The 22,147-nt window shown below is 47.6% G+C and overlaps 1 protein-coding gene across 8 annotated transcripts in view; it reads left to right on the forward strand.

Annotated features, from left to right (window-relative positions):
* Positions 1-22,147, forward strand: part of MPRIP (myosin phosphatase Rho interacting protein) — a 477,073-nt gene that overhangs the window by 98,235 nt on the left and 356,691 nt on the right. For 7 of the 8 annotated variants that reach the window (XM_063143223.1, XM_063143225.1, XM_063143224.1 and 4 more), the window contains 7 exons: positions 5,164-5,305; positions 6,048-6,161; positions 11,536-11,592; positions 14,060-14,128; positions 14,592-14,681; positions 15,692-15,801; positions 21,181-21,778. In XM_063143223.1, the coding sequence (XP_062999293.1) occupies positions 5,164-5,305; positions 6,048-6,161; positions 11,536-11,592; positions 14,060-14,128; positions 14,592-14,681; positions 15,692-15,801; positions 21,181-21,778 (1,180 nt within the window). Of the gene's footprint in view, positions 1-5,163; positions 5,306-6,047; positions 6,162-11,535; positions 11,593-14,059; positions 14,129-14,591; positions 14,682-15,691; positions 15,802-17,976; positions 18,016-21,180; positions 21,779-22,147 lie in introns of all 8 variants that reach the window. The other variant, XM_063143227.1, reaches the window with a different exon arrangement.

The raw sequence follows: 22,147 nt of genomic DNA on the forward strand, positions 1-22,147 counted from the left end.
TTTTTTTTAATTTGTGGGTTGGGGAGCGGGAAGGGAAATATAATTTTTCTGTTCATTCATTTTCCAGCTTTCTTTTCTTCCAGGTCTTGTTGCTCTTCACCTTCTCCTGCTGTGTGACGTGTTCGCCTTTATACTCCACCTGCTTCGCTACCATCTCATCTCAAAATAATAATAAAAAAATGAGCTGTAGACAACTCAGGGCGTTCCGTTCCCTTTCATGAGAAATCAGCCTGCTTCCCCCTCCCCCCCTGTTTTTCGGTTTTTGTTTAGTGTTGTGTTTACTTTTTTTAAAAAAGAAAAAAGTATATTTCCCTCCGGACTTTCGCTATTTGACTGCGCCAAATGTTAATTCGTGGACTGCTCTGCCTTGCCTTTATCCTTTGGCAAGTACAAGACAAGGACAGAAAAAAGTGATTTAAATTTTTTGAAAAACAGTGGCTGCTGTCAGTTTAAAATCATTGCACAGGTTCAAAAGTACAGATAGCTTTGGCTTTTGGAGAACGGGTTTCTCTTGGGTCCTTTTTTTTTTTAAATAAAATTGCCTTCCCTGGTAGTATACGGCAGGTACCTGGATCTCTCTCTTCTGCAGGCATCTTGGTGAGGGTCCGCTTGGTTTGCTCTTCTTCTCTGCACGGGGCATGCAGTGATCCTGATTATGTAGGCTAATCTGGAGAGGGTGCTGGGGGGAAAAAGCTCCTGCCTTGATCACGGGGGAGTGGATTTCACGATCATCTGTTCCCTTCCTGTCTCAACAACGCTCTTCTTATTAGAACTTAGTATTGAAATGGACACCCGTCAATTCCAGATCTTAATAAACTGACAGAGCTTCAGAGATACACTGCAGCATTGAATTTTGTTCTCCAGGAAGAACGGTAAATTTTATCCAAAAACAAAAGCCAGACACTTTTTTCATTCTTTGTTTTTTGCATTATTACGGACGTATCAACATTTTAAAAAGACAAAATTCACATTTTTCTTGAATTACCAGCTTAGTTTCCCCCTGCCCCAGAAAAACAACAACCCAAAAGAAAATCCATTTAGCCCAAGACATAATCCTCCCAGCTCGCCTCATTTGCAAGTAGTAGGACAATTTCCACGATTGCAATCCCATAATTAAGGCATCTGCTTTTGTACACGGACAAGTTTCAGGATCCTTTTGATATCGAAACACCCATCAGTTAAAAAAGAAACTCTTCTCTCTCTCCATTCCATGAGTTTTCCAGCTGAAACCGACGCATATTTACTTGGAGGAAAGTACCTCTGGGTTGTATCCGATGTTAGTCGTACTTAAGAGTAGAAATGAATAGGACTTAAGTTAGACTACGATTGCATACAACCCTCTTGATCTCCATTAGGGTTACTTTCTAGTAAGTGCGCTTCAAATTACATAAGCATTAGCCTGTTTTTTTAACAGAAGAAAAGAAAAGGGATGAAAGGTTGTTTTTAGTCTTGCTGTGTGGTCTAGTCTGGGGCCTTAGCTAGACCAGGCTATATCCTGGGGCGACCCCCAGGATTGTCCCTGTGCGTCCACATGACGCACAGGGGATCCCGGGATCAGGGAGAGATTATCCCTCCCTTGCCCCGGGATACAGCTCTACCCTTTGGCCTCGCTTTTCCCACGGTCTCAGGCTGAGCCTGAGACCGCAGAACGTGTGACCCGTTTCCGTGGGTTTACCCGGCTCCGCGCAATTACTCCCGTGGAGCCAGGAGCGCTGCGGCCATTGGGGTTGGGGCGGGGAGCGGGGAAATGAAATTTTAAAAAACACTTATCTTTGCGCACAACCGTTTGTGCGCTCCTCTCCCTTTAAGATTTTTTTTTAAAAAATGGCAGGCACGACGCCTCTCTTCCTGAGGTCGTCGCGCCTTACGTGTAAACGAGGGCGAGACCTCGCATTAATCGCGTGAGATCCCCCCCTCCTGTGCCCCAGACTTTCAGGTACCCTATTTCTTCGATTCTAAGACGCACTTTTTTCCCCATATAAACATCTCTAAAAATGGGGTGCGTCTTAGAATCGCGGGTGTGTCTTAGGTTTTTTTTTTTTCCTGTTGATGGTACTGAAATTAGTGTGCGTCTTACAATCGATGGCGTCTTACAATCGAAGAAGTACGGTAGGTCTAGGTAAGGCCTGGGTCTGCCAGGAGAAGCAACCCAGTGCTACTTTTCAGTAGCTGTCATAGAATCACAGAATCATAGAATAGCAGAGTTGGAAGGGGCCTACAAGGCCATTGAGTCCAACCCCCTGCTCAATGCAGGAATCCACCCTAAAGCATCCCTGTCAACCATGGATGATGTATATCCATTTTTTCAGTCCGAGTGTCTTCAGAATAAACAGCTGGATTGGCGCCATAGCTCATTCAGAAGTCCCCCGGTTCAATCCCTCCCTTTAAGGGAGATCAGGTGGAAGGATGGCGAAGGACTTCTGCCTAAGACCCTGAACGGCCACAGCCACGGAGCTCTGACCTGGCGTAGAGAAGCGTCACATCCATATACCAAATGCAGCTCCATCAGATCCTTCAAAACTATCACACACATTCCGGCCATCTTTATTTTTGGATTTAAAAATGGCTCTTTCCAGCATTCTGCATGCTGAAATAACAATATTGACACATTGAAATAAACGTAAGAAGCTGAGAAGAGCCCTGCTGGGTCAGGCCAAGGCTCCATCTATTTATTTATTTTATTTATTTATTATTTACATTTCTATACCGCCCAATAGCCGGAGCTCTCTGGGCGGTTCACAAAAATTAAAAACATTCAAAGTATAAAACAACGGTATAAAACCATAATATAAAATACAATATAAAAGCTCAACCAGATAAAAACAGCGGCAATGCGAAATTGCAAATTTAAAACACCGAGTTAAAATTTATTTATAGACTGTTAAAATGCTGGGAGAATAAAAAGGTCTTCACCCGGCGTCTAAAAGCCGTCCAACTTGGTGGCCATCACGACATCTTGGGGTATGAATTCCATACTTTATGCGCTTTGTGAAGGTATCTTCCTTTTTATCCGTCACGAATCTAACACCAGTCAGCTTCATGGGATGGCCCCTTCTGGTTCTAGTATTAAGAGAGAGAGAGAGAGCGCAAAATGTCTCCCTGTCCACATTCTCCACACCAGGCATAATTTGTACACCTCTAGCATGTCTCTCCTTACTCGCCTTTTTTCCAAGCCAAACGATCCCAGCCTTTCCTCATAAAGGAGTCGCTCTAGCCCCTTGATAATTTTAGTCACCCTTTCTTGCACTTTCCCCAGATCTACAGTACCTTTTTTTAAATAAACATGAAATAAAACCTTGTCTTCTGTCACTTGTGGAAGCGCCCTGGGGGCCCTTTTCCTTTGCCTCCTTCCCCCCCAGAAGCCAGCATAGGGTTCTGCTGCCGGACCAGATTTCGCCTTCGTTCTGTCTTGAGTCACAGGGCTGGATGGCATCCGCACACCTTCCACCCATGCCCCAAGGCAGGACCTTCCGCACAACCGATCTGTACCGCTGATTAATCCCCCACTCCACAAATTAACTAATATCATCCTGACTCCGGTGTGCCTCAAGCGAGAGAGGAGGAGCAAAAACCAAGGGAAGGTATCTGGGTTGTGCTTACAAAATTCCCAGCTCACCCGCCAAGATCCGGGCGTCACTCCTTGCGCAAGCCGAAGCTGTGTATGATGGACCCGGACACAGTTGCAAAGCTGTTCTTGGAAGACTAAACATGCAGATTGATGTGTTAGAATTGGTCCATGTTAGAGGTTCATAAGTAGTATTGAATACTTTATTTTAATATTTTAAAATTAAAATAGTTTAACGTTGCCTCTTAGCAAGGCTGTCCTCCATGTATTACCAGGAAATGTTCTGGATTGGGATTAGTCCTAGCCGAACACCAGCAATTTCTCCCCCTGCTGTCTAGAAAAGTCCTTAGTTGTGTGATTTTATGCATTTGATCAGAAGATGTCACACAAATTGCCACCCACTTAATACTTTTCGTGCCCCCGCCGCCCCTTTTCATACCAGCAAAAGGCCATGTTGGGTTTCCATTCGGTCCTTATGAGGCAAACTGGTTCCTACTCCACACTCTTGGGAGCATGCTGTCGGGGTCACGGCCGAGCCATTGGCGTTCGAAGGAGGGGGCAACAGTGCCACAAGGCAGAGGCCTTTGTACTTACAGGGATTGCTGGCTGGGGGGAGCCAGCCATGCACCCCCACTCCATAAGAGAACACAATGTGTAAGGGTTACCCTGTGTGTAAGAAGAGTCTGTCATGTATATCTGAACCCTTTGTGTATGTGGGGGGCCCCTATAGTATTCATTTTGTAGCTGCCTAGCTAGATCATAAAACAGAGGAGTAGAAATGTCTCTGTGTTGGTGCGCATGTGCGCAGCTTGGGGGTGTGACCATGAAGAAGTCCTTAAACTCAGAAAACGCATCAAGCCAAAAAACGCCAGGACCGCAGCACGAAATAGTGCTTACGATGACTGGCTGGCTCTGCTCCCCTTTAGACCGGATTCTGCCTCCCTTGTTTGATTCAATGTGGCCTCAGGGTGTGGTCCTCAAACTGGTACGAGCCCTGCTCAGTTCGGGGGAAGCTCTGGCTGAGCAGGGCTTTCAACCTGAAAAAGTGTGCTTGGCCATCTTTCCAAGTACAGCCTCAAGGCTGAAATGTAAAGTTCAGCATCTTTCTCTTGCGGTGGACGGGAGTCCACATGATAAAAGCCCCACGGCTGTTTCCCAGAGCAGCAAATCTGGGTTGGGTTCCCCATTCCCACTCTCTGGGACACCGCTTGCGTGGGGTCCTCACACCATTGGCCAAACGGCTTCGTGCCCTTGGCAACCAAGGCTGCGGAGTCGGGGCGGGAAAATACCTGACATGATGAATTCGGGAGATGAGGTAAATCAAAGTATACGCTGTGTAGGGGCTGGTGCTTTTGTATTGGACAGCAGGACTGCGTTTTTTGTAATGCATGGTTAAATCCCAAATGTTTTCCAGTCCGTTCCCCCACCCCCTCCTGCCACCCCAGGACTTTAGTAATGAAAGGCTTGTTACCCCCGGTATCTTGTGCATGATCTTGTTGTATGGGAGGGGAGGTATAGAATTGTTGAAACTAGCCAAGGACACCATCCGCTTCTCTCTCTCAAAATGCCCTTGGTTTCCTCCATTGTCTGTCTTCCAGACGATCCCAAGTTATTGAAAAATTTGAGGCCTTAGACATCGAGAACGCCGAACACATGGAGACCAACGCGTCCACCGGTCCCACCCTCTCCAGTGAGACTCGGCAGGGCCGGAGTGAGAAGAGGGTTTCGCCAAGGAAACGGGTAAGAGGGCAAAATGGCTTCTCCCCCCTGCTTCTCTTGGGGTGGGTGGGAGACCTTTTCCCCAGGCATCTACAAGTCCTACAGGGCCATTCAGAGAATTTAGCTAAATACGCCGCTCTTGGCTGCTTCCGTGATTAGCAGGAAAATGCTAAAACGAAGCAAAATAAGAATAAACATGATTAAAAAGTCAACGGGAATGATTGAAAACTCAAGAAAAATATTTCAAACTCAATTTATTTATTTATTTATTTATTGCATTTCTATACCGCCCAATAGCCGAAGCTCTCTGGGCGTTACAAATAACGCTGATTAAAAACAAAAGAATTGGGCATATGTAGGTAGGCGAAGGGATTAATACGTTTGGGCAGATTTGTGGCCTGCAAGTACCTGTAACTGGATTTGCTCACATTCATCCCTTGTTAAACTGTCCTCGCCTCCGTGTCCTTCCGTCTCCGTCTGCACGCTTGCCCGCAAACACAGTCCAAATTTATATTGTTAGCTCCGTGGGACAGTCTCCTGTCTTTTACATGGGCTCGATAAAGCAACAGGTAAATTAATTATAATTGTCATCACAAGGGCTGGACTAATAACCATATTTAAAATGCCTCTGTTCCTTAGAAAGTGGCCTCTCTCTAAAAGGACGCAAGTGGTGTCCTCATAGCCTAAGAGGTAGAGAATGCGGGCCGTTTTAGTGTCAAGAATTGTAAGTTGGATGTCTTCATGACTGCTGTACTTGTTGTAGGACTTCGTTGCTGAAACGGCGACCGGCTCCATCCTGGACGTGTCGACTTCTCCTTTGTCCCCACACCGAAGAGCTAAATCGCTGGACAGACGGTCTACGGAGTCCTCCATGACGGTGAGTCCGGAGGCCTTTGCGGTTCTCTGCTGTGGAGGGAAACTGGCACAGTGCCCCAGAGGTGGACGGTGCTTTCTCCTCTGTAGGAGAAGTGGCTGCTCTCAGGGGAAAGGCAGGAGCTTGAGGAAGCAAAATTTGAGATCCGGTATTGTGTTCGTCTATTAATTGCTTTAACCTGGTTGGGAATTTGAGCCGAAAGGTACAGCAGGCACTAATACTGGATAAGGTTCTCATAATCTGCTGTGCAGGTAAAAATGATTTGCGGTGCAGGTATTTCTCTTCGGATCCAGAAGCGGCTCCTTTCTCTTTGTGCCGCGTAGGGGGCTGAATGGTCGTCTTCTTTGGGAAGGGTGAGGGTTACTGATTAGGTGCTTGGGGGTGGACGTAGTGGGTGAAACAAGGAAGGGCCCCAGAGGGCGAGCAAGCGCTTTGCGTGCCAAAGGCCCCTCGTGTGCTAAGGACACGCAGAAATAGTCTTCCGGGATGCAGTCGGCAAGGGAACCTCCAGGTTCTTGCTTCATTTGAGCAGTTTTTCGTTGGCTCCAGTGGAATCCTTTTGCAGTGGCATTTCACTGGCCTCTCTCTCGCTCTGCCTGCATCTCCCCTCAAGGCCTCAAGATTGCCCTGCAGACTGGGCTGGCCTTATCCGAGTGGAACATTTATCAACAGGCAAGTCATTCTGCCCCTGTTGAACGAGAGGAGAGATACGACCTTTTCGGCACTGTGTCACATGCATGACTTTTTCACAAGTAAGCTCTACACAGGGTGTGCGTGTATGTGCGCTCATGATCCTTTTGTCAGCCAGTCATGACTCATATCAGAGAAGACCATGCACTGCTCCTTCCATAGGGAGCTTTCACCCCTGTTCACCTGCTTCCGACAGATATTCGTAGTTTCCCCAAATGCTTAATCCAATGGATGTAGTCTCTCTACAGTCTAGCATTTGTTTGTTATGATACCTCCTTTTGGGGACAGGCAGTTCTCCAATGTGAGGAGACATTGAAGAGGACTGTGGGTTGCTTTGTCCAGCGTTTGGGCCTCTCCTTGGTTAGAAATGGTGGATGTGATACCTCCGAGGAGTGGGCCACACGCGCGTGCGTGTCACTAAATTTCTTGGCACGTGAACGTGCTCTGCTGAAAAGCGTCGTCCTGATGTGATGGGACCTGGAAGCTCATCTCTGGCGTTTTGTTCTGTGATGCTGTGAGTTGCACCTGCAAATCATCCTTTAATGTTGCACTCATCAGGTGATGCAGACTTGTCTTCATCAGTCCAAATGCATGTGGCATCTGACACTCAATGAAGCAGAATAGTGCCAGGGGGATCTGGAACAGCGGGGGGTCCGTATTGCCTCATCTTGACTGGGTTCACACAACACACTAATCCATGATGGTTTATTTTCTGAAACAACCCATGATGGCTTAGCGTGTTTTCTCTGAGATGTTTTTCTCCCCCACTGTTATTTCCCCAAAATAAGCCACCCTAAGGACTCATGACCTGCAGTAAGGGTTATTTTGCCTATGGTGGGTTAGCGTGATGCCTGACGCTCAAGCATGGGTTATGGAGATCTGCTATAGAGTGGCCAAAGATGGTGTCACTGCTGTTCTCCTCTCAAGCAATCTCTATTCCTGCTGCAAAGGAAGCTGGGATATCTGCCCAGCTGTGCGGGAGGACTACGAAAGGAGACGGGGGCAGGGTCTGTGTAACGTGTAGCTTGTTTGCCTGGTTGTCTGATGGGAGCCCAGTAGGTTGTTTCCATAACCGCCGACCCAGCGTTTCCACCCGCCATGGATTAGCGTGTCGTATGAACCCAGCTGTTGTCTCTTCTCATGCTTTGCAATCCGTCGGTCATGCCAGATATTCCTTGCACATGGAAGGCAGGCTTTGTCGCTGCTAGGGATCCTGTCCTGGTGGCACGCTAAAACTTCAGTAGAAAGTAGCAAGTTCATCAGTCAGCCAACGAAGACGCTAGTTTAGCTGCAGGGACCGCCAGCACTTGCTTTCCTGTTGGCTGCCTAAATCCTTACAAATCCACAGGCTACTTTTCTTATACAGGGATTACCTCTTAGCATCCGGTGGGTCTATTCCAATATGATCGTGTTACTCACACCTCCGGGAGGGGAAAGTTTTCTATTTCTGAGGCTACTGACGGCTTCTCCCAGATTGTAAGCGGCCTGGGAACAGCATTCAGAGCTCGTACGTGTGTGTAAGCAACATTTCTTGAAGGGAGGTTGTGGTCAACGAAGGAAGCAGCTGCTTGCTTCCCCCACCTGCACTGAGTGGATTAAGGCTGTGTTGTCTTCAATCTTGCCCTTGGCTTCTCTGGCTTGATCCAGCTCTGAGTTTTCAGGACGAGAACTCCGGGTGCGGAGGATTCCACTGCACCAGCTTGGGACCTATCAAGTGAGGCCAGGAAGGATGTTGATGAGCTGCATGTAAGGTGCAGAAGAAAGAGCAGCCAAAATGATGAAATGGTTGGAGGCTCTTCTCTACCAGGAAAGGCTACAACGTGAGGGGGGAGTAATGACGAAGTCGTGGACAGGCATGGCATCAAGAAAGAAGTTCGAGGGGAATTTCTCTCCCTGCCCCGTAACGCTAGAACTTGGGGGATGGGGTGGGGGTCACTCAATGAAGCTGATTTATCTGTAGATTCTCTGCACAACACGGCTTAAATTAAATGAACTTTGCTGCCACGAGATGTGGTGGTGGCAGCCACTGGTTTACGTGGCTGAAAGAGAGGTCTTTCTCCGAGATAGCTGTCCGGATGTCGTGGGAAAATGGATGTTAAACTAGATGGACCTTTGTTCTGTTCCAGCAGAGTTTGCCTTTCCTTTTTGCAATGTGATGGAGCCACTTGAAGAGGAAATGGAGGTTTGCTAGATGGATTGTGTTGACCTGTAACTGCTGTTCTTCGAGAGGCTGGGGCATTCTGGGAGATGCAGTCCAACACATCTGGAGCGCCCCAGGTTGAGGAAGGCTGGGCTAATAGGAGAACCCTCCAGGTCTCAGGACTGTGGGATGGTGTGTCCCCCTTTAGCAGAGATGTTTTCCCTCACATCACGGAGAAGGGGGACCACCTCTTGCCACCTACAGCAATGGGGACTTCCTTCACTACCAGCTTTCTAAAGTCACCAACTCCCTTACGGAAACCTGACCGCTCAGGGTCTATCAGATGCTGGAGCCTTCCTCCCCGACCCCCCCCCCCCTTGCCAAACGCCTAGAGTATTTTGAGGGCTCATAAATAGGAACTCCTGCAATAGCTTGAATCCCCCACCACCCATGTGACTGCCAGCTGCCACCCATGCCCAGCAGAGTTTATAAATAAAAGCCAGAGAAATGAGGAGGGAGACCTCGAAGTCTTTGTGAGTTGACAGATGAGCAGAGCATGGATCAGGTAGGCCAGTGTGTATATTTTTTATTCTGCTGACTACAGTTGGCAAAGTTGAGTAGTACTGACTCCTCTCTAGATTTCTCTGCAGGTGGTTTCTTGTTACCTTGCTACTAGAGGCGGCGTTTGCCAGCTGCTGCTTGCAGTGTAAACTGCCCACAACTTCAGCCCCAAAGTAGTTGACTGACACCGTCTTTACTTCTATGGGACATGATCTTATTCATCATACATGTTACCCTCCCTTCTTTCAAGGCGGATCTAGGGTTATCCTGGTTATCCCTAGTAAAAGGAAGGACTTCTCCACACAGTGCATAGCTAAATTATGGAATTCACTACCACAAGATGTAATGATAGCCACCCATTTGGATGTCTTTGAAAGGGGGTTGGAAAAGTTCCTGGAGGAGAAGGCTATCAATGGCTACTAGCCCTGATGGTTATGTGCTACCTCCAGTATCCGCAGCAGTAAGCCTGTGTGCACCAGTTGCTGGGGAATATGGGTTGGAGGGTGTTGTTGCACCATGTCCTGCTTTGTTGGTTCCTGGTCAACAGCTGGTTGGCTACTGTGTAAACAGAGTACTGGACTAGATGGACCCTCGGTCTGATCCATTATGGCACTTCTGATGTTATTACATTCATATCCTCTCACCTACACCGAACACAGCAAATTTTCAGGGTGGGTTGTCCTGTTGTTTGAATCAAGGACATTTTCCACAGGGTGACTTGTTAACTATGCGTTGTGGCTTGTTAATCATCTTCATAGAATCATAGAATAGCAGAGTTGGAAGGGGCCTCTAAGGCCATCGAGTCCAACCCCCTGCTCAATGCAGGAATCCACCCTAAAGCATCCCTGACAGATGGTTGTCCTGCTGCCTCTTGAATGACTCTAGTGTGGGAGAGCCCACAACCTCCCTAGGGAACTGGTTCCATTGTCGTGCTGCTCTAACAGTCAGGAAGTTTTTCCTGATGTCCAGTTGGAATCTGGCTTCCTGTAACCTGAGCCCGTTATTCCATGTCCTGCACTCTGGGAGGATCGAGAAGAGATCCTGGCCCTCCTTGAACTACCGAATCTTGACTACCGAACAACCAAACTAGAACTACTTAACTACCGAACTAGATCTTGAACTACTGAACAACAAACCATGGGATATCAAGCTGGCTTGCTGGAGAAAAATAAGCTGCACTGGATCGTTAACAAGCCACCCTCTGGAAAATGTCCTGGGTTCAAACAACCCATGGTTCAAAACAACCACACTCAACCGCTGAGTGTGGGTTAGCATGTTGTGTGAACCCAGCCACTGTTTCTACATCACAAGTGGTTATTTTTTTTTTCCATTTTCAGTACTTCTCGGATCTTTGAATCTTTGCAACTTAAGCTACCATCAATAACTTGATAATGAAACTCTAGCCCTTTATCCTTGGAATAGTCTTTATCAGAATGAGTGGAACTGCCATTATGGGTCAATAACGTTAACATTCATAAGTCCGGTTAGAGAAGAGAAACAGAAGGCCCTTTAAAAGAACAAGAAAACCCTTTGAGGGTAACGTGGCAAGACCTTTGCAAAGAAAGGTGAAGGGGCGTCCGCTGGCCACATGGACAAGCAAACAGGGTGGACACTTGCAAGTGGTGTGAACACAGCCTTTATTCTCCACCCAAAGCCATCCCAGCCACAGACTGTATACTAAAAGCATAGGAATTCAGCAGTCTTCAGCTGTAATGCTTTTGCTTGCCAGAGATCGATTTAAAAGCAACATCGTTTTAAAGAAGTTAGTAACGGAACCAGCCAACGCTTTTGTGACATCCTTGGTGTTGGTTAATATTACTCTCTGTTACCTTGGTACCAACTCCTTTCCTGGAGAAGGAGGACGTCAGAATTTCATTTATGCTCAGGCTGATAATAGAAACGATGTCTGCTTGGATGGATTCTCCCTTTGCAGCTGTACATTATCCTAGTTTGAATTTTGAGACCTCTGAATCCTCTTCTTTGCAGCCTGACCTGCTGAACTTCAAGAAAGGATGGCTGACCAAGCAGTATGAAGACGGGCAGGTAAGACTCAAGTGGAATTCGTTCCTTAGTCGGTTATAGCAGAGGCTGGGGAGTCTTGTGGTAGTAAACCATCGTAGAATCATAGAATAGCAGAGTTGGAAGGGGCCTACAAGGCCATCGAGTCCAACCCCCTGCTCAATGCAGGAATCCACCCTAAAGCATCCCCGACAGATGCTTGTCCAGCTGCCTCTTGAAGGCCTCTAGTGGATCTATCCAACTTCTTCTCCAGGTGGTGGGCTAACCCCCCCTCCCCTTGTTTTATTACTTGTGGTTAGGGTTCATCTGCCTGTGTGCAGTTCACCTAGTCCAGATCGAAATAGTGAACATATTGAATTTTGACAGAATAGGCCACCTGTGAATATCTCTTTGCTTTCCCCTTACCTGAGGCTGCATCCCTGGTACATGTCGCCTCAGCAACCAAAATGGCTGCAAGGATGCCCTTGGCCTACCTGGCCGCAGGGACAAGCAGAAGCCTCTCAGTGAGGTGGGCAGCTGGTGTAGCTGCTCAGGGCAGCGAAATTGCCAGCCACCAGCTCTGCCTTCTCCAGTGCAGAAGGGGCTTTGGGCTGCGTCTCCAAGGATCAAACAGTTGGCTTGTCAGCAAAAGCAGGGGCTGGGCTGGAAGTTTCTGCTACTCGCTTCTTGGGCTGCAAGCAGTCAAAGACTGAAAAGGGCATCTTGAAATATAATAAGGGGAAGTGATTGGATTAAATGGCAATGCCTTTGGAGGAGGAAGGTGCCCTTAATGGAAACAGCAGTTGTTTTCATGACTCCACACCCTCTTAGAATCATAGAATAGCAGAGTTGGAAGGGGCCTACAAGGCCATCAAGTCCAACCCCCTGCTCAATGCAGGAATCCACCCTAAAGCATACCTGTCAGATGGCTGTCCAGCTGCCTCTTGAAGGCCTCTAGTGTGGGAGAGCCCACAACCTCACCAGGCAACTGATTCCATTGTCGCACTGCTCTAACAGTCAGGAAGTTTTTCCTGATGTCCAGCTGGAATCTGGCTTCCTTTAACCTAAGCCTGTTATTCCGTGTCCTGCACTCTGGGAGGATCGAGAAGAGATCCTGGCCCTCCTCTGTGTGACAACCTTTTAAGTATTTCATAGAATCATAGAACAGCAGAATTGGAATTTATTTATTTATTTATTTATTACATTTTTATACCGCCCAATAGCCGAAACTCTCTGGGCGGTTCACAAAAGCCACAAAAGCCTACAAGGCCATCTAGTCCAACCCCCTCTCTTCCCAGGGCGAATGTTCTCTTCCCAGACCCTGCCCACCAAACATTATTGACTTGGGAGTGTGGTCTTGCTCCAGTTAAATGCCCCCTTCCACTCTCTGCTTTAGTTCAGGCTTTCTTTATCGTTCCAGTCTGCTCCAGGAGGTTCATGGATGACCTCCATGTGACCGGTGTAGACCTTTGCAAGCTGGGGAATCAAGATCATTTTCTTTATTCTATCTATACTCTCTATCTAATCTATCATCTATCTAAATATATTGAATTAACCTTATGATGTATCTCCCATTCCAAAATAAAACAGGGCTCCAAGTGGATATAAACAATTTTTTTTTTATAACCTTGGATTATAATTGGGTGTTTTTGTCCAGCACTAAAATAGGACCGTCAGATCTGCATAAATTTACATAGGACTGAATCAATAGTTTCGGGGGGGAGGAGAGAGAATTCGCACTTAGTTTATAGGTGTGTGTACATGTTACAGCAGACAGGTACCTTCTTAGGAGGAAAAAACACTTTATGGCACCTTGAAGACCAACAAATTTATTATGGCCTAAGATTTTGTGGACTACAGTCCACTTCATCAGTCCACCTCTTCACGGTAGAAGAGGCATCCTCTCAGAGTGTGAAGGAGAAAGTCCTCTTCCAGGATGGTGCCTGCAGTTGTTATAATTACTTTATATTAAATACAACCACTGTTTGTATTTAACAGTTTCCCTGTTAATCAGAGATGCCTTTTTATTGAACTTTTTTTTTTTTTAGAACAATGAACCCAGTTGATTAAAGTTTGCAGCCTTATTCACATTTCCCAGACATTACGTGTTTCTTCCCCTTTGCCATATTTAGCGACAACCAGCCTTGCTGGTTATGGCCATTCACATAGGCAGGAGTCTTGTACATGCGTTCCTGGAAGTAGGTCCCGTTGAACTTGGTGGCTCTTGCTTTTTAGTAGACACTTAGAGGATTGAACAGGACTATAAATGGATGGTCCAACCATAAGAACATCAGAAGAGCCCTGCTGGATCAGTCTGAAAGTCCAGAGTCCAGCTCAGCAAATGCCTGCAGGAAACCCACAAGGCAATTTTTGTCTCCATAATCTCTCTCTCTCTCTCTCTCTCTGTCTCTCTCACACACACCCTCTCTGTCTCTCTCTCTCTGGAAAACACTTTCCCCAAGCTTAGAAGAGAGCAGTTTGTAAAGAAGCTTTTGTCTGTTTTGCTCCATAGTGGAAGAAACACTGGTTTGTGCTGACGGATCAAAGCCTGAGATACTACAGGGATTCTGTGGCAGAGGAGGTAGGTTGTTTTCAGCAGCGGCAGTTTATCTCTGATATTTCCCCCTGCTTGTTCCTGTCTTTGGCCCTTTCTACACCTAAGGATTATCCCAGGCAAATGGAGGGGTTGTCCCTGCCTGCTCCCGGGATCCTCTGTGTGTCATTTGCATGCACAGGGATGATCCTGAGATGATCCCTGGAAAAAAGATAGGTGAAGAAATGGCCTTTGTTGGCCTTATTTCCTACTTGCTGCACTTTCGTTTCCCTCCCCCTCTGTGCCAAATTTTAGATTGTAACCTCCTCTGGGCAGGGACCTGTCCCTCTTGGTACTCTATAAATAAACAACTTGAAAATAAATATTTGAATGCAGCTTGTTGGGAGATGAGGAAAGCACTTTTCACAGTTTATGTATGAACTGGCTGCTGTTAAACGTTTCTTCTGTTAAATGTTCCTTATTTTCCATTAAATGTTCCTTATTTTTCCAGGCTGCTGATTTGGATGGGGAAATTGACTTGTCGACGTGTTTTGACGTCACGGAATATCCTGTCCAGCGGAATTATGGCTTCCAGATCCATGTAAGAGAAACTTAGGGAACACGATGGGTCATGCAGTCAGGTCGATTGCAATTGGGGAAAATACTCATCACCTTTAAAGCTTTCAACCATTTCTGGATGGGATCACAGTTCCCTCTTAAGGAACAGGTCTGCCGCTTGGGAGTGTTTCTAGACCCAGTTTATGTGATCATCCATAGCATGAAGCAACTTCTGCCAACTTTGGTTCAACAGCTTCATCCTCTCCAGGGAACAGCTAACTTGGCCACAGATATCTCTGCTCTGGTAAAATCCAAGCTTGACTTCTGCAATGTGTTGTGCATGGGGCTTCCCTTGGAAAATGTTTGAAAATATCCAGTTTCAAAACGCAGTGGTCCGACTGGAATGATATTTCTCTAATTCTGAAAGAGTTTCCTCATGATCTTAAGTTATCCAGGTGGTTACTGGAGAGAGCATCTTTTCCCTTATGGCACCCTGGAAGTTGTCCTGGCACCTTGATGGTACTAGGGCCAACACCATCCTGTTCTACTGAGCTCATCCTAGCTTTTCTGCCCTTTCTGAGTTATTGGTTTTATTTTGTGCTGTCGCCCAATCTCTGTTTTAGTATAGCTACCAAATATGGTGTGTTTTGTTTCAATAATCTCTACCATGTGGTTACTATTAACCGAAAAGCAGGGTAGAAGTCTTCTAATTGAATAAATAAAATCTTGTCCGTTCTGGAGGTCTGTCTGTTTAAACTGGGTTGATCCACGGGGAAGCAAACGCCAGGGTGTGGCCCTCCCTTGAGAATGCAGGAGCCTTTCTCAGTTTCCCCAGGTGACCAGCACATGTGACGAAGTGGACAGCCCACTCTCCTTGCCAAGGCGGGGACCACATGTACCTTTCTCAGCACCCTGCTCTGGAAACTCACTCTGAAACATCCACCAGATACGTTACGGTAGAGGAAGTCCCAGAACCCGACGTTCCTCCAGAGGTGCCATTTCTGGCCAGCTGCTCAGCGTAACCTCTTCCCCTCACATCTCCCTGTTGCCTAGACTAAAGAAGGCGAGTTCACCCTCTCTGCCATGACTTCTGGGATTCGCCGGAACTGGATCCAGACCATTATGAAGCATGTGCGCCCCACCACAGCTCCAGATGTAACCAGGTGAGAAGCAAGGAAAACCAGGACAGCTGGTGTCTTCTCCTGTCATCTTCAACACGCTCCATGTCTCCTTTCTGAACCGGATCATTTTCAGTCTCTCTCTCTCTTTCCCTTTCTCTCCCTCCCCTTCCACCCTCCAATTTCCTTTTTCTGAGCCAAGCTAAGGCCAGCTTTTGATTTCCACGCCGTTTGGCAATTGCCTTTTCTCCAACATGCGGCCTTTTCCAGTTCTGTGTGCTTTGGGTATGCGGTGGAAGGGCTAGAAGCGTTGGGCCAAGGGAAACCCAGGTTCAAATCCCTGCTCAGTTACACTCACACTCCCTCCCGGGTTAGGCGCTTTCAAGAGAGGGCAAGATAAAAGCATAATGAACCGCAACTAAGTCAGTTTCAGAGAATGCAGCTTGACCCCTGTGGGTACGCAACTGCTAAGGTGCGATACATTCCCCTGTTGAGATGCTAATTATACTCTGGTTAGGACCTCTTCCTTCCCTTCAGTAATATTAGCGTGTCACTGCTGGGGATTTTGGAGGAATGAAGTCCACACAGCATTCGGGAGCTGCCCCCCTTTCCCCCGGACTCTGCCTCGCTAACTGACAAACTATATGAGACGGGCCAGCATGTGGATTTCAATGGGGGGGGGTCCCCCTAAAATCACCATTTACGCACATTGCGATTTGTGTAATTTCTACAAACTGCAGCCACAAAATGCTTAATATGTGCAAATTGCAGGTGCAGTTTCTGCAAAATTAAGCAATATACAGCTGCAATTTGCACAAATAAAGCAAATTATGGCTGAAATTTGCACAAATGGGCAATTTTGGAGGGGAACCCCCCCAAAGAAATTTCCTGGGTTCTGGGGAAAAGCCCATGGTTTAGCTTGCAAATGCAAGCCAAGCCAGGGCCTCTGGGAAAATCCATTGAGCCCCCAAAGGGCTGGATTTCTCTGCAAAGGCCATCCCTAGTCATCACCAAAGCATTGCATTCCAAAACTCCCGTTTGCCTTCATTTAGGAAGATTTGTGAGGAAGTGCATGTTTTAAAAGTTAGATCATAATTCAGAAGCAAACGATTATTCCGACAAAATGACAACCGTAAGGAACGCAAAGCTCCTTGGTTTGATTTTATCCCTCTCAGGCAATTTAAAGACTACTTCCTTGGGATTTTTTTTTCCTCCTTCAGAATCCATAATGCGTTCCTTCATGGGTATTTTTCTCCATGGGAAAGAAGTCACTGTGGAATTAGCCCTTGAAATAAACAGTTGGAACAATTCTAGCTGGTGTAATAAACGCTTCCTTGCTGCTTCTCTGAAGAACCGAGACTTGTCAGTATTGTACGTTTTTCAGTCTACAGAGTCGTAGAGTCACAGAGTTGGAAGGAAACACTTAAGGTGTCAGGTCCAACTCCCTCCTTAACCCCCCCATCTATTAATTATGTAATCTTGCTCTGAGTGACAATTGAAGCAACGATTGTGGGCTTTCAGGAAAGGCCTGTATCCTCCCCTACCTCTTCTACCAGGGTTTCCCCCCCCCATTTATTTTCTGCCCCCATTTGCTTCTTCTCTAACAACTCCTTAAGAATGCTCATTTGCCTCTTTGAGAGCTCTGACTGCAAAAACAGCCCACAGAAGCCGTGTTCACACGTTACTTTAAGCCAGGAATCCTGGTTTAATAAACCACAGCTGATGCATGCCGCTCATTTGCTCCTCCCCTTGCATGAGGGGGTAAAAAAACTGGAAGGGGAGTACTTCGTGTGATACCCAAGCCGGGGATTATGGTTAAGTGCACCCGAAGAAACCAGGATTAATAAACCATCAGCAAACCTTTGTTTAAAGTTGGTTTATAATCCTGGCTTGTTTGGGTGCACTTAACCATAATCCCAGGTTTGGATGTCACACAAAGCTTTCCCTTTCCTTGTTTGTTTAGCAGCTCATGTGAAGAGAGGAATGAATGAGCTGTGTGCATCGCTCTGGGGCTTGTTAACATCATGGTTTAATAAACCAGAAGTTTGGACTTCAAGAGCTATGGCCAGAGAGTTGTGAGTGGCAACCTCAGCCCAAATGGGTCCATTTCCCTTTCTCTCTCTCCCTCTATATATATAACCCCGTCCCTGTCTGGTGCTTCCGAATCCTCTTCTCTCTCTCCTCACTCCTTCATATGTTTCAATTTCCATGCATTCCCAGGAAAAGCTTCTCTTTGAAACTATCCGTGCTGAAGCCCAGGTTGGAAAACTGTGTTCTCTCCTGTATTAACGTTTTGTGGTTTGTATATCTTGTGATTCACTGCATGCTCCCCTCTTTGCTGCACTTTGGATGGGTACAAACTCCTGCTTTTCCGCTTTCAAAACCATCCATGAGGGGGGAATAGGGTCGATAAGCTGTCGGGTTTTGTTGCTGAATTGCCTCCTTTGGTTCAGGGGTGCCTTTCACGTTGAATCTTCACATTGTGCTCCCGCAACTGTCTTAGAGTTCAAAACTGCCATGTGGGAAAGGTAAATGCAAGCTGCCACCCTTGGGAAAAACCCAGAAATGAGCCCAGGTATGTGGCATTGTCTGTGTTCGCCTTTGAAGTATTAATCATTTTCCATGTCGCGTTTTTGCACATTCCTGGACAGATGTTTCCATGTTGGAAACATGTACCATGGAAAAAGCACACAATATGATTTGGATGGCTTTAAAGGGGGGTGGTACATAAATTCCTGGAGGAGAAGACTACCCATGGCTACTAGCCCTGATGGTTATGTGCTACTTCCAGCATTCGAGGCAGTAAGCCTGTGTGCACCAGTTGCTGGGGAACATGGGTGGGAGGGTGCTGTTGCACCATCTCCTGCTTTGCTGGTCTCCGGTTGAGAGTTGGTTGGCCACTGTGTGAACAGAGTGCTGGACTAGATGGACCCTCGGTCTGATCCATCATGGCACTTCTGATGTTCTTATCTTCTTAGGTCTCCTTCTTGGGGTGGAGACGCAGCTGAAGATAGAGCAAGTATCTGCAGCGTACTGGGCGCGTGTAAAAACAGTTGTGGTGTCTCTTGCACTTGAGTGTTTGTTTAGTAACCACAGTGTAACCAAATGCTTTACCAGAATGGCAGGGAAATGTCTCTCTGCCTCTCTGAATTGCAGCGACTGAGCATGTGGAGGTGACAAGGAAGCTTGTGAGCACACAGCCACTTTGCTATGTTGCTGGTGTCCAGATCCTAGTGGCCATTGGCACAGTTGCTGCCTTTACTTGCAAAAGTGAATGGGTTTTCCATTCGCTTCAGTGGAAGATGCTGCAATCAGGAGCCAGTGTGACCAGCGTTGGGCTGCCATTTTATATGTGCTGGTTCTAAGAAGTGCTACAGGCAATAAAGACCATTACCCTCTCTCGGAGGGTCTGTTCCTTGGCTTTCACTGAACACTTCTCTGTAGATCCTCTAGAGCAGCCTTCCTCAACCTGGGGCGCTCCAGATGTGTTGGACTGCATCTCCCAGAATGCCCCAGCCAGCTGGCTGGGGCATTCTGGGAGTTGTAGTCCAACACATCTGGAGCGCCCCAGGTTGAGGAAGGCTGCTCTAGAGTGAGATTATTGCTCCCTTTTTTTAAATCCAACCTGCAAATTTGCATGCTGAAAGCTGGCATGTTTCGTTGAAAGGCTTTGACCGATGGTTCCTTTTAGGTTCTCCTTGGATGTCTGAAACTACTCTCCTTTCCCCTTGCCTGTCTGCTGCCTGTGTGTCTCGCTCCCTTTCTGTTCCTCTGTCAGTGTTGGCATTAAGCGCTGCAGCTTTCTTAAGTGTCGGTGGTAGCTTGCATTAGGGCCCTGTGCTGATACCTGCCTTGCAGAAATAACAAAACGGAGTACTATCTCCAAATGCAGGACCGTGGAGTCGACTACAAGCCGGGGGGCCCTTCACATGAAATGTTTCTCCTACTCGGGTTTAGAAAAGGGTTTACGTCGTCAATTGCAAAAGGTCACACAAGTGTCTATTTTGTCATGCTTGCCAAGTGTTCAGAAGCTGTTGTGTGCCCAGACGTGCCCAACAGTGGCAAAATAGACATTTGCATGATTTTAAGGGCTGCGTGTGTTACTATTATTTTGTTTGCTTTACACATGCATCAATAGTGAATGGCTGTGGAACCTCATGCAGCCGGACGAATGGGCTATTGCTGCCATCTTGCCATCAGCCCCCAAAAGTGCTACCAAAGGCCTGTGTGGCACAATCTGGGTGGGATTGTGTGGGAAAAATGTGCTTGTCTGGTGGCATGGAGAGAACCGGTGTATTCAGTACGAGAGAAGAGTTGGAGGTGTTTCGTGGAGAACCTTTTCCAAAGAACCCTTTTAAGCACGTCAACTTGAATGCGTCTCCAAACCCTGCCATTTACTATCCTGTGTTCGTGCTTCCCTTGAATTGCTAAGCGGAAGCCTGACAGCTGAAACCAAGGTCCTCTCCATTTTGGGGACTGCACTAGGCCAAAAGGTGTTGGGCAGTTTAAAACAGAAAGTGTAGGGCAGATGGGTGAATAAGTTCGATGTCTGGCTTTTGCGAATCAATTAGGGATGATTCCAATGTAATTTTTTCTTCACTGAAGATGGATCCCATGGAGGAATGCATATTAAAATTAAAGTTTGGGAATGCAGAATCCATTTTTGGTTTTTTTCTTTTTCTTTCTGCCCACCCCCTGGCTCTGTGTATTCCTTCAAGTAGGGGAAAACCTATCCTGATTATTATTTTTCACCGAGGAGGGCTACCTGGAGGCATTATTTCACCTTTCAGTTACCAGTGCAAACATGGTTCCTTCTTGTGAACAATTTGAGTGAGCTATAGAGAGGAATCCTTCCTTGTCCTTGTGAGATTTAATGGGAATTGGGAAACCCTTGCTGAGTTGGGCCAAATCAAGGTCCGTTTGTGCAAACTGTTTTGCTGCCTTACCTGCTCAGTAAGAAGCATTTGATAAAGGACTTCTCTCTAGTCATTCGAACCGGGGATGTTGCTGATTCAGGATTATCCGGTTTGGAACATGGATCCATCCATCCCGTAATGCGCAGATGTGTTCCGAATGAAGCATTATTTCCATAAGCAGTTCTTCTCCGGCTTGGAACGTAAAATGATTTTGCAAAGTTTCTACACATCAAAACCTGGTTCTGAACCTAAATGAGGGCAGTTTTCAGCTCACTTGTTCTGCTGAACATGAAATGCTGGATCTTGCAGGAGACGCGATCGTTGAAAATGCAGATCAGGGACCGATGGCAAGAAGCTCCAGAGATGTCAGAATGCCTGACTCTCTGTGGGCTTCGGTTCTGCCCCTGGCGCCTCCGGCCTGTGATGGTGTCTTAGGATAAATGGACAAAGCCTGATTCGTGCCTAACATTCCTTTGCCCGTTTATCTATTTTGCTTCCTTCTTACCAGCTCGTTGCCAGAGGAGAAAAGCAAAACCAGCTCGTCCTTCGAGGCTTGCCCTAAGCCAAGTGAGAAGCAGGACTTGGAGCCGGCCGAAATAGACCCCGAGCACAAACGCAGCCGGGCCCGGGAACGCCGGCGAGAGGGGCGCTCCAAGACGTTCGACTGGGCCGAGTTCCGCCCCATCCAGCAAGCCCTGGCCCAGGAGCGGGCCAGTCTGGCCGAGACGTCCAAGGGCAGCGCCGGCGCCCCGCCGTTCCTCAAGGAGCCCGGCTCCTCGGAGACAGACCCCGGGGAACTCGAGCGAGAGCGGGCCCGGCGGAGAGAGGAGAGGCGGAAACGCTTCGAGAGCCTGGATGCCCCTGACGGGGGAGGCCCGGAAGACTTCTCCAGGATGGAGGTGGACAGGCTCCCGGGGTTACCCGTCGCTTCCGAAACCAAGTCGCCAAACGTCCACGTGGAGATAGAACAACGGTGGCACCAAGTGGAGACCACCCCTCTGCGCGAGGAGAAGCAAGTGCCCATCGCCCCTCTGCACCTGGCGCATCCCGACAACAGCAACGAGGGCCCCCACAAGCAGCACCTCACCACACTCCTGGAGAAAGAGGTGACGCGGGGAGGGGAGAGGAGGGAGCGCAGTGGGCATGGCTGGGCGGAACTGGGCTGCTGCAGACGGGGCGGGGGGAGTGCTAGAGGAACACTGGCGAACCCTGGGTGAAGCAGGAGGCCCTGGTTTGGAAGAATGCGGGGCAGTTGTCGTTCCCCTTGGTCACTCTTTCCCCTGTCCTCCTTCATTTGCATTTTTCTTACTGACAAAACTCTAAATTGGAAGCTTCTTGGGGCAGGGGGCAGGTGAAACTGACCGGCACCCTGATCGGGCATGGGACGGTTGGTTGGTTGTATTTTGGAATCTGAAACTCAAGTAGTCTCTGGGGAGAAGCGTGCGGATGTGTTGGCCACACCGCAGCTGAGTGGT

Source organism: Elgaria multicarinata, chromosome 17 (assembly GCF_023053635.1).
Source record: "Elgaria multicarinata webbii isolate HBS135686 ecotype San Diego chromosome 17, rElgMul1.1.pri, whole genome shotgun sequence".
Taxonomy (NCBI): Eukaryota; Metazoa; Chordata; class Lepidosauria; order Squamata; family Anguidae; genus Elgaria; species Elgaria multicarinata.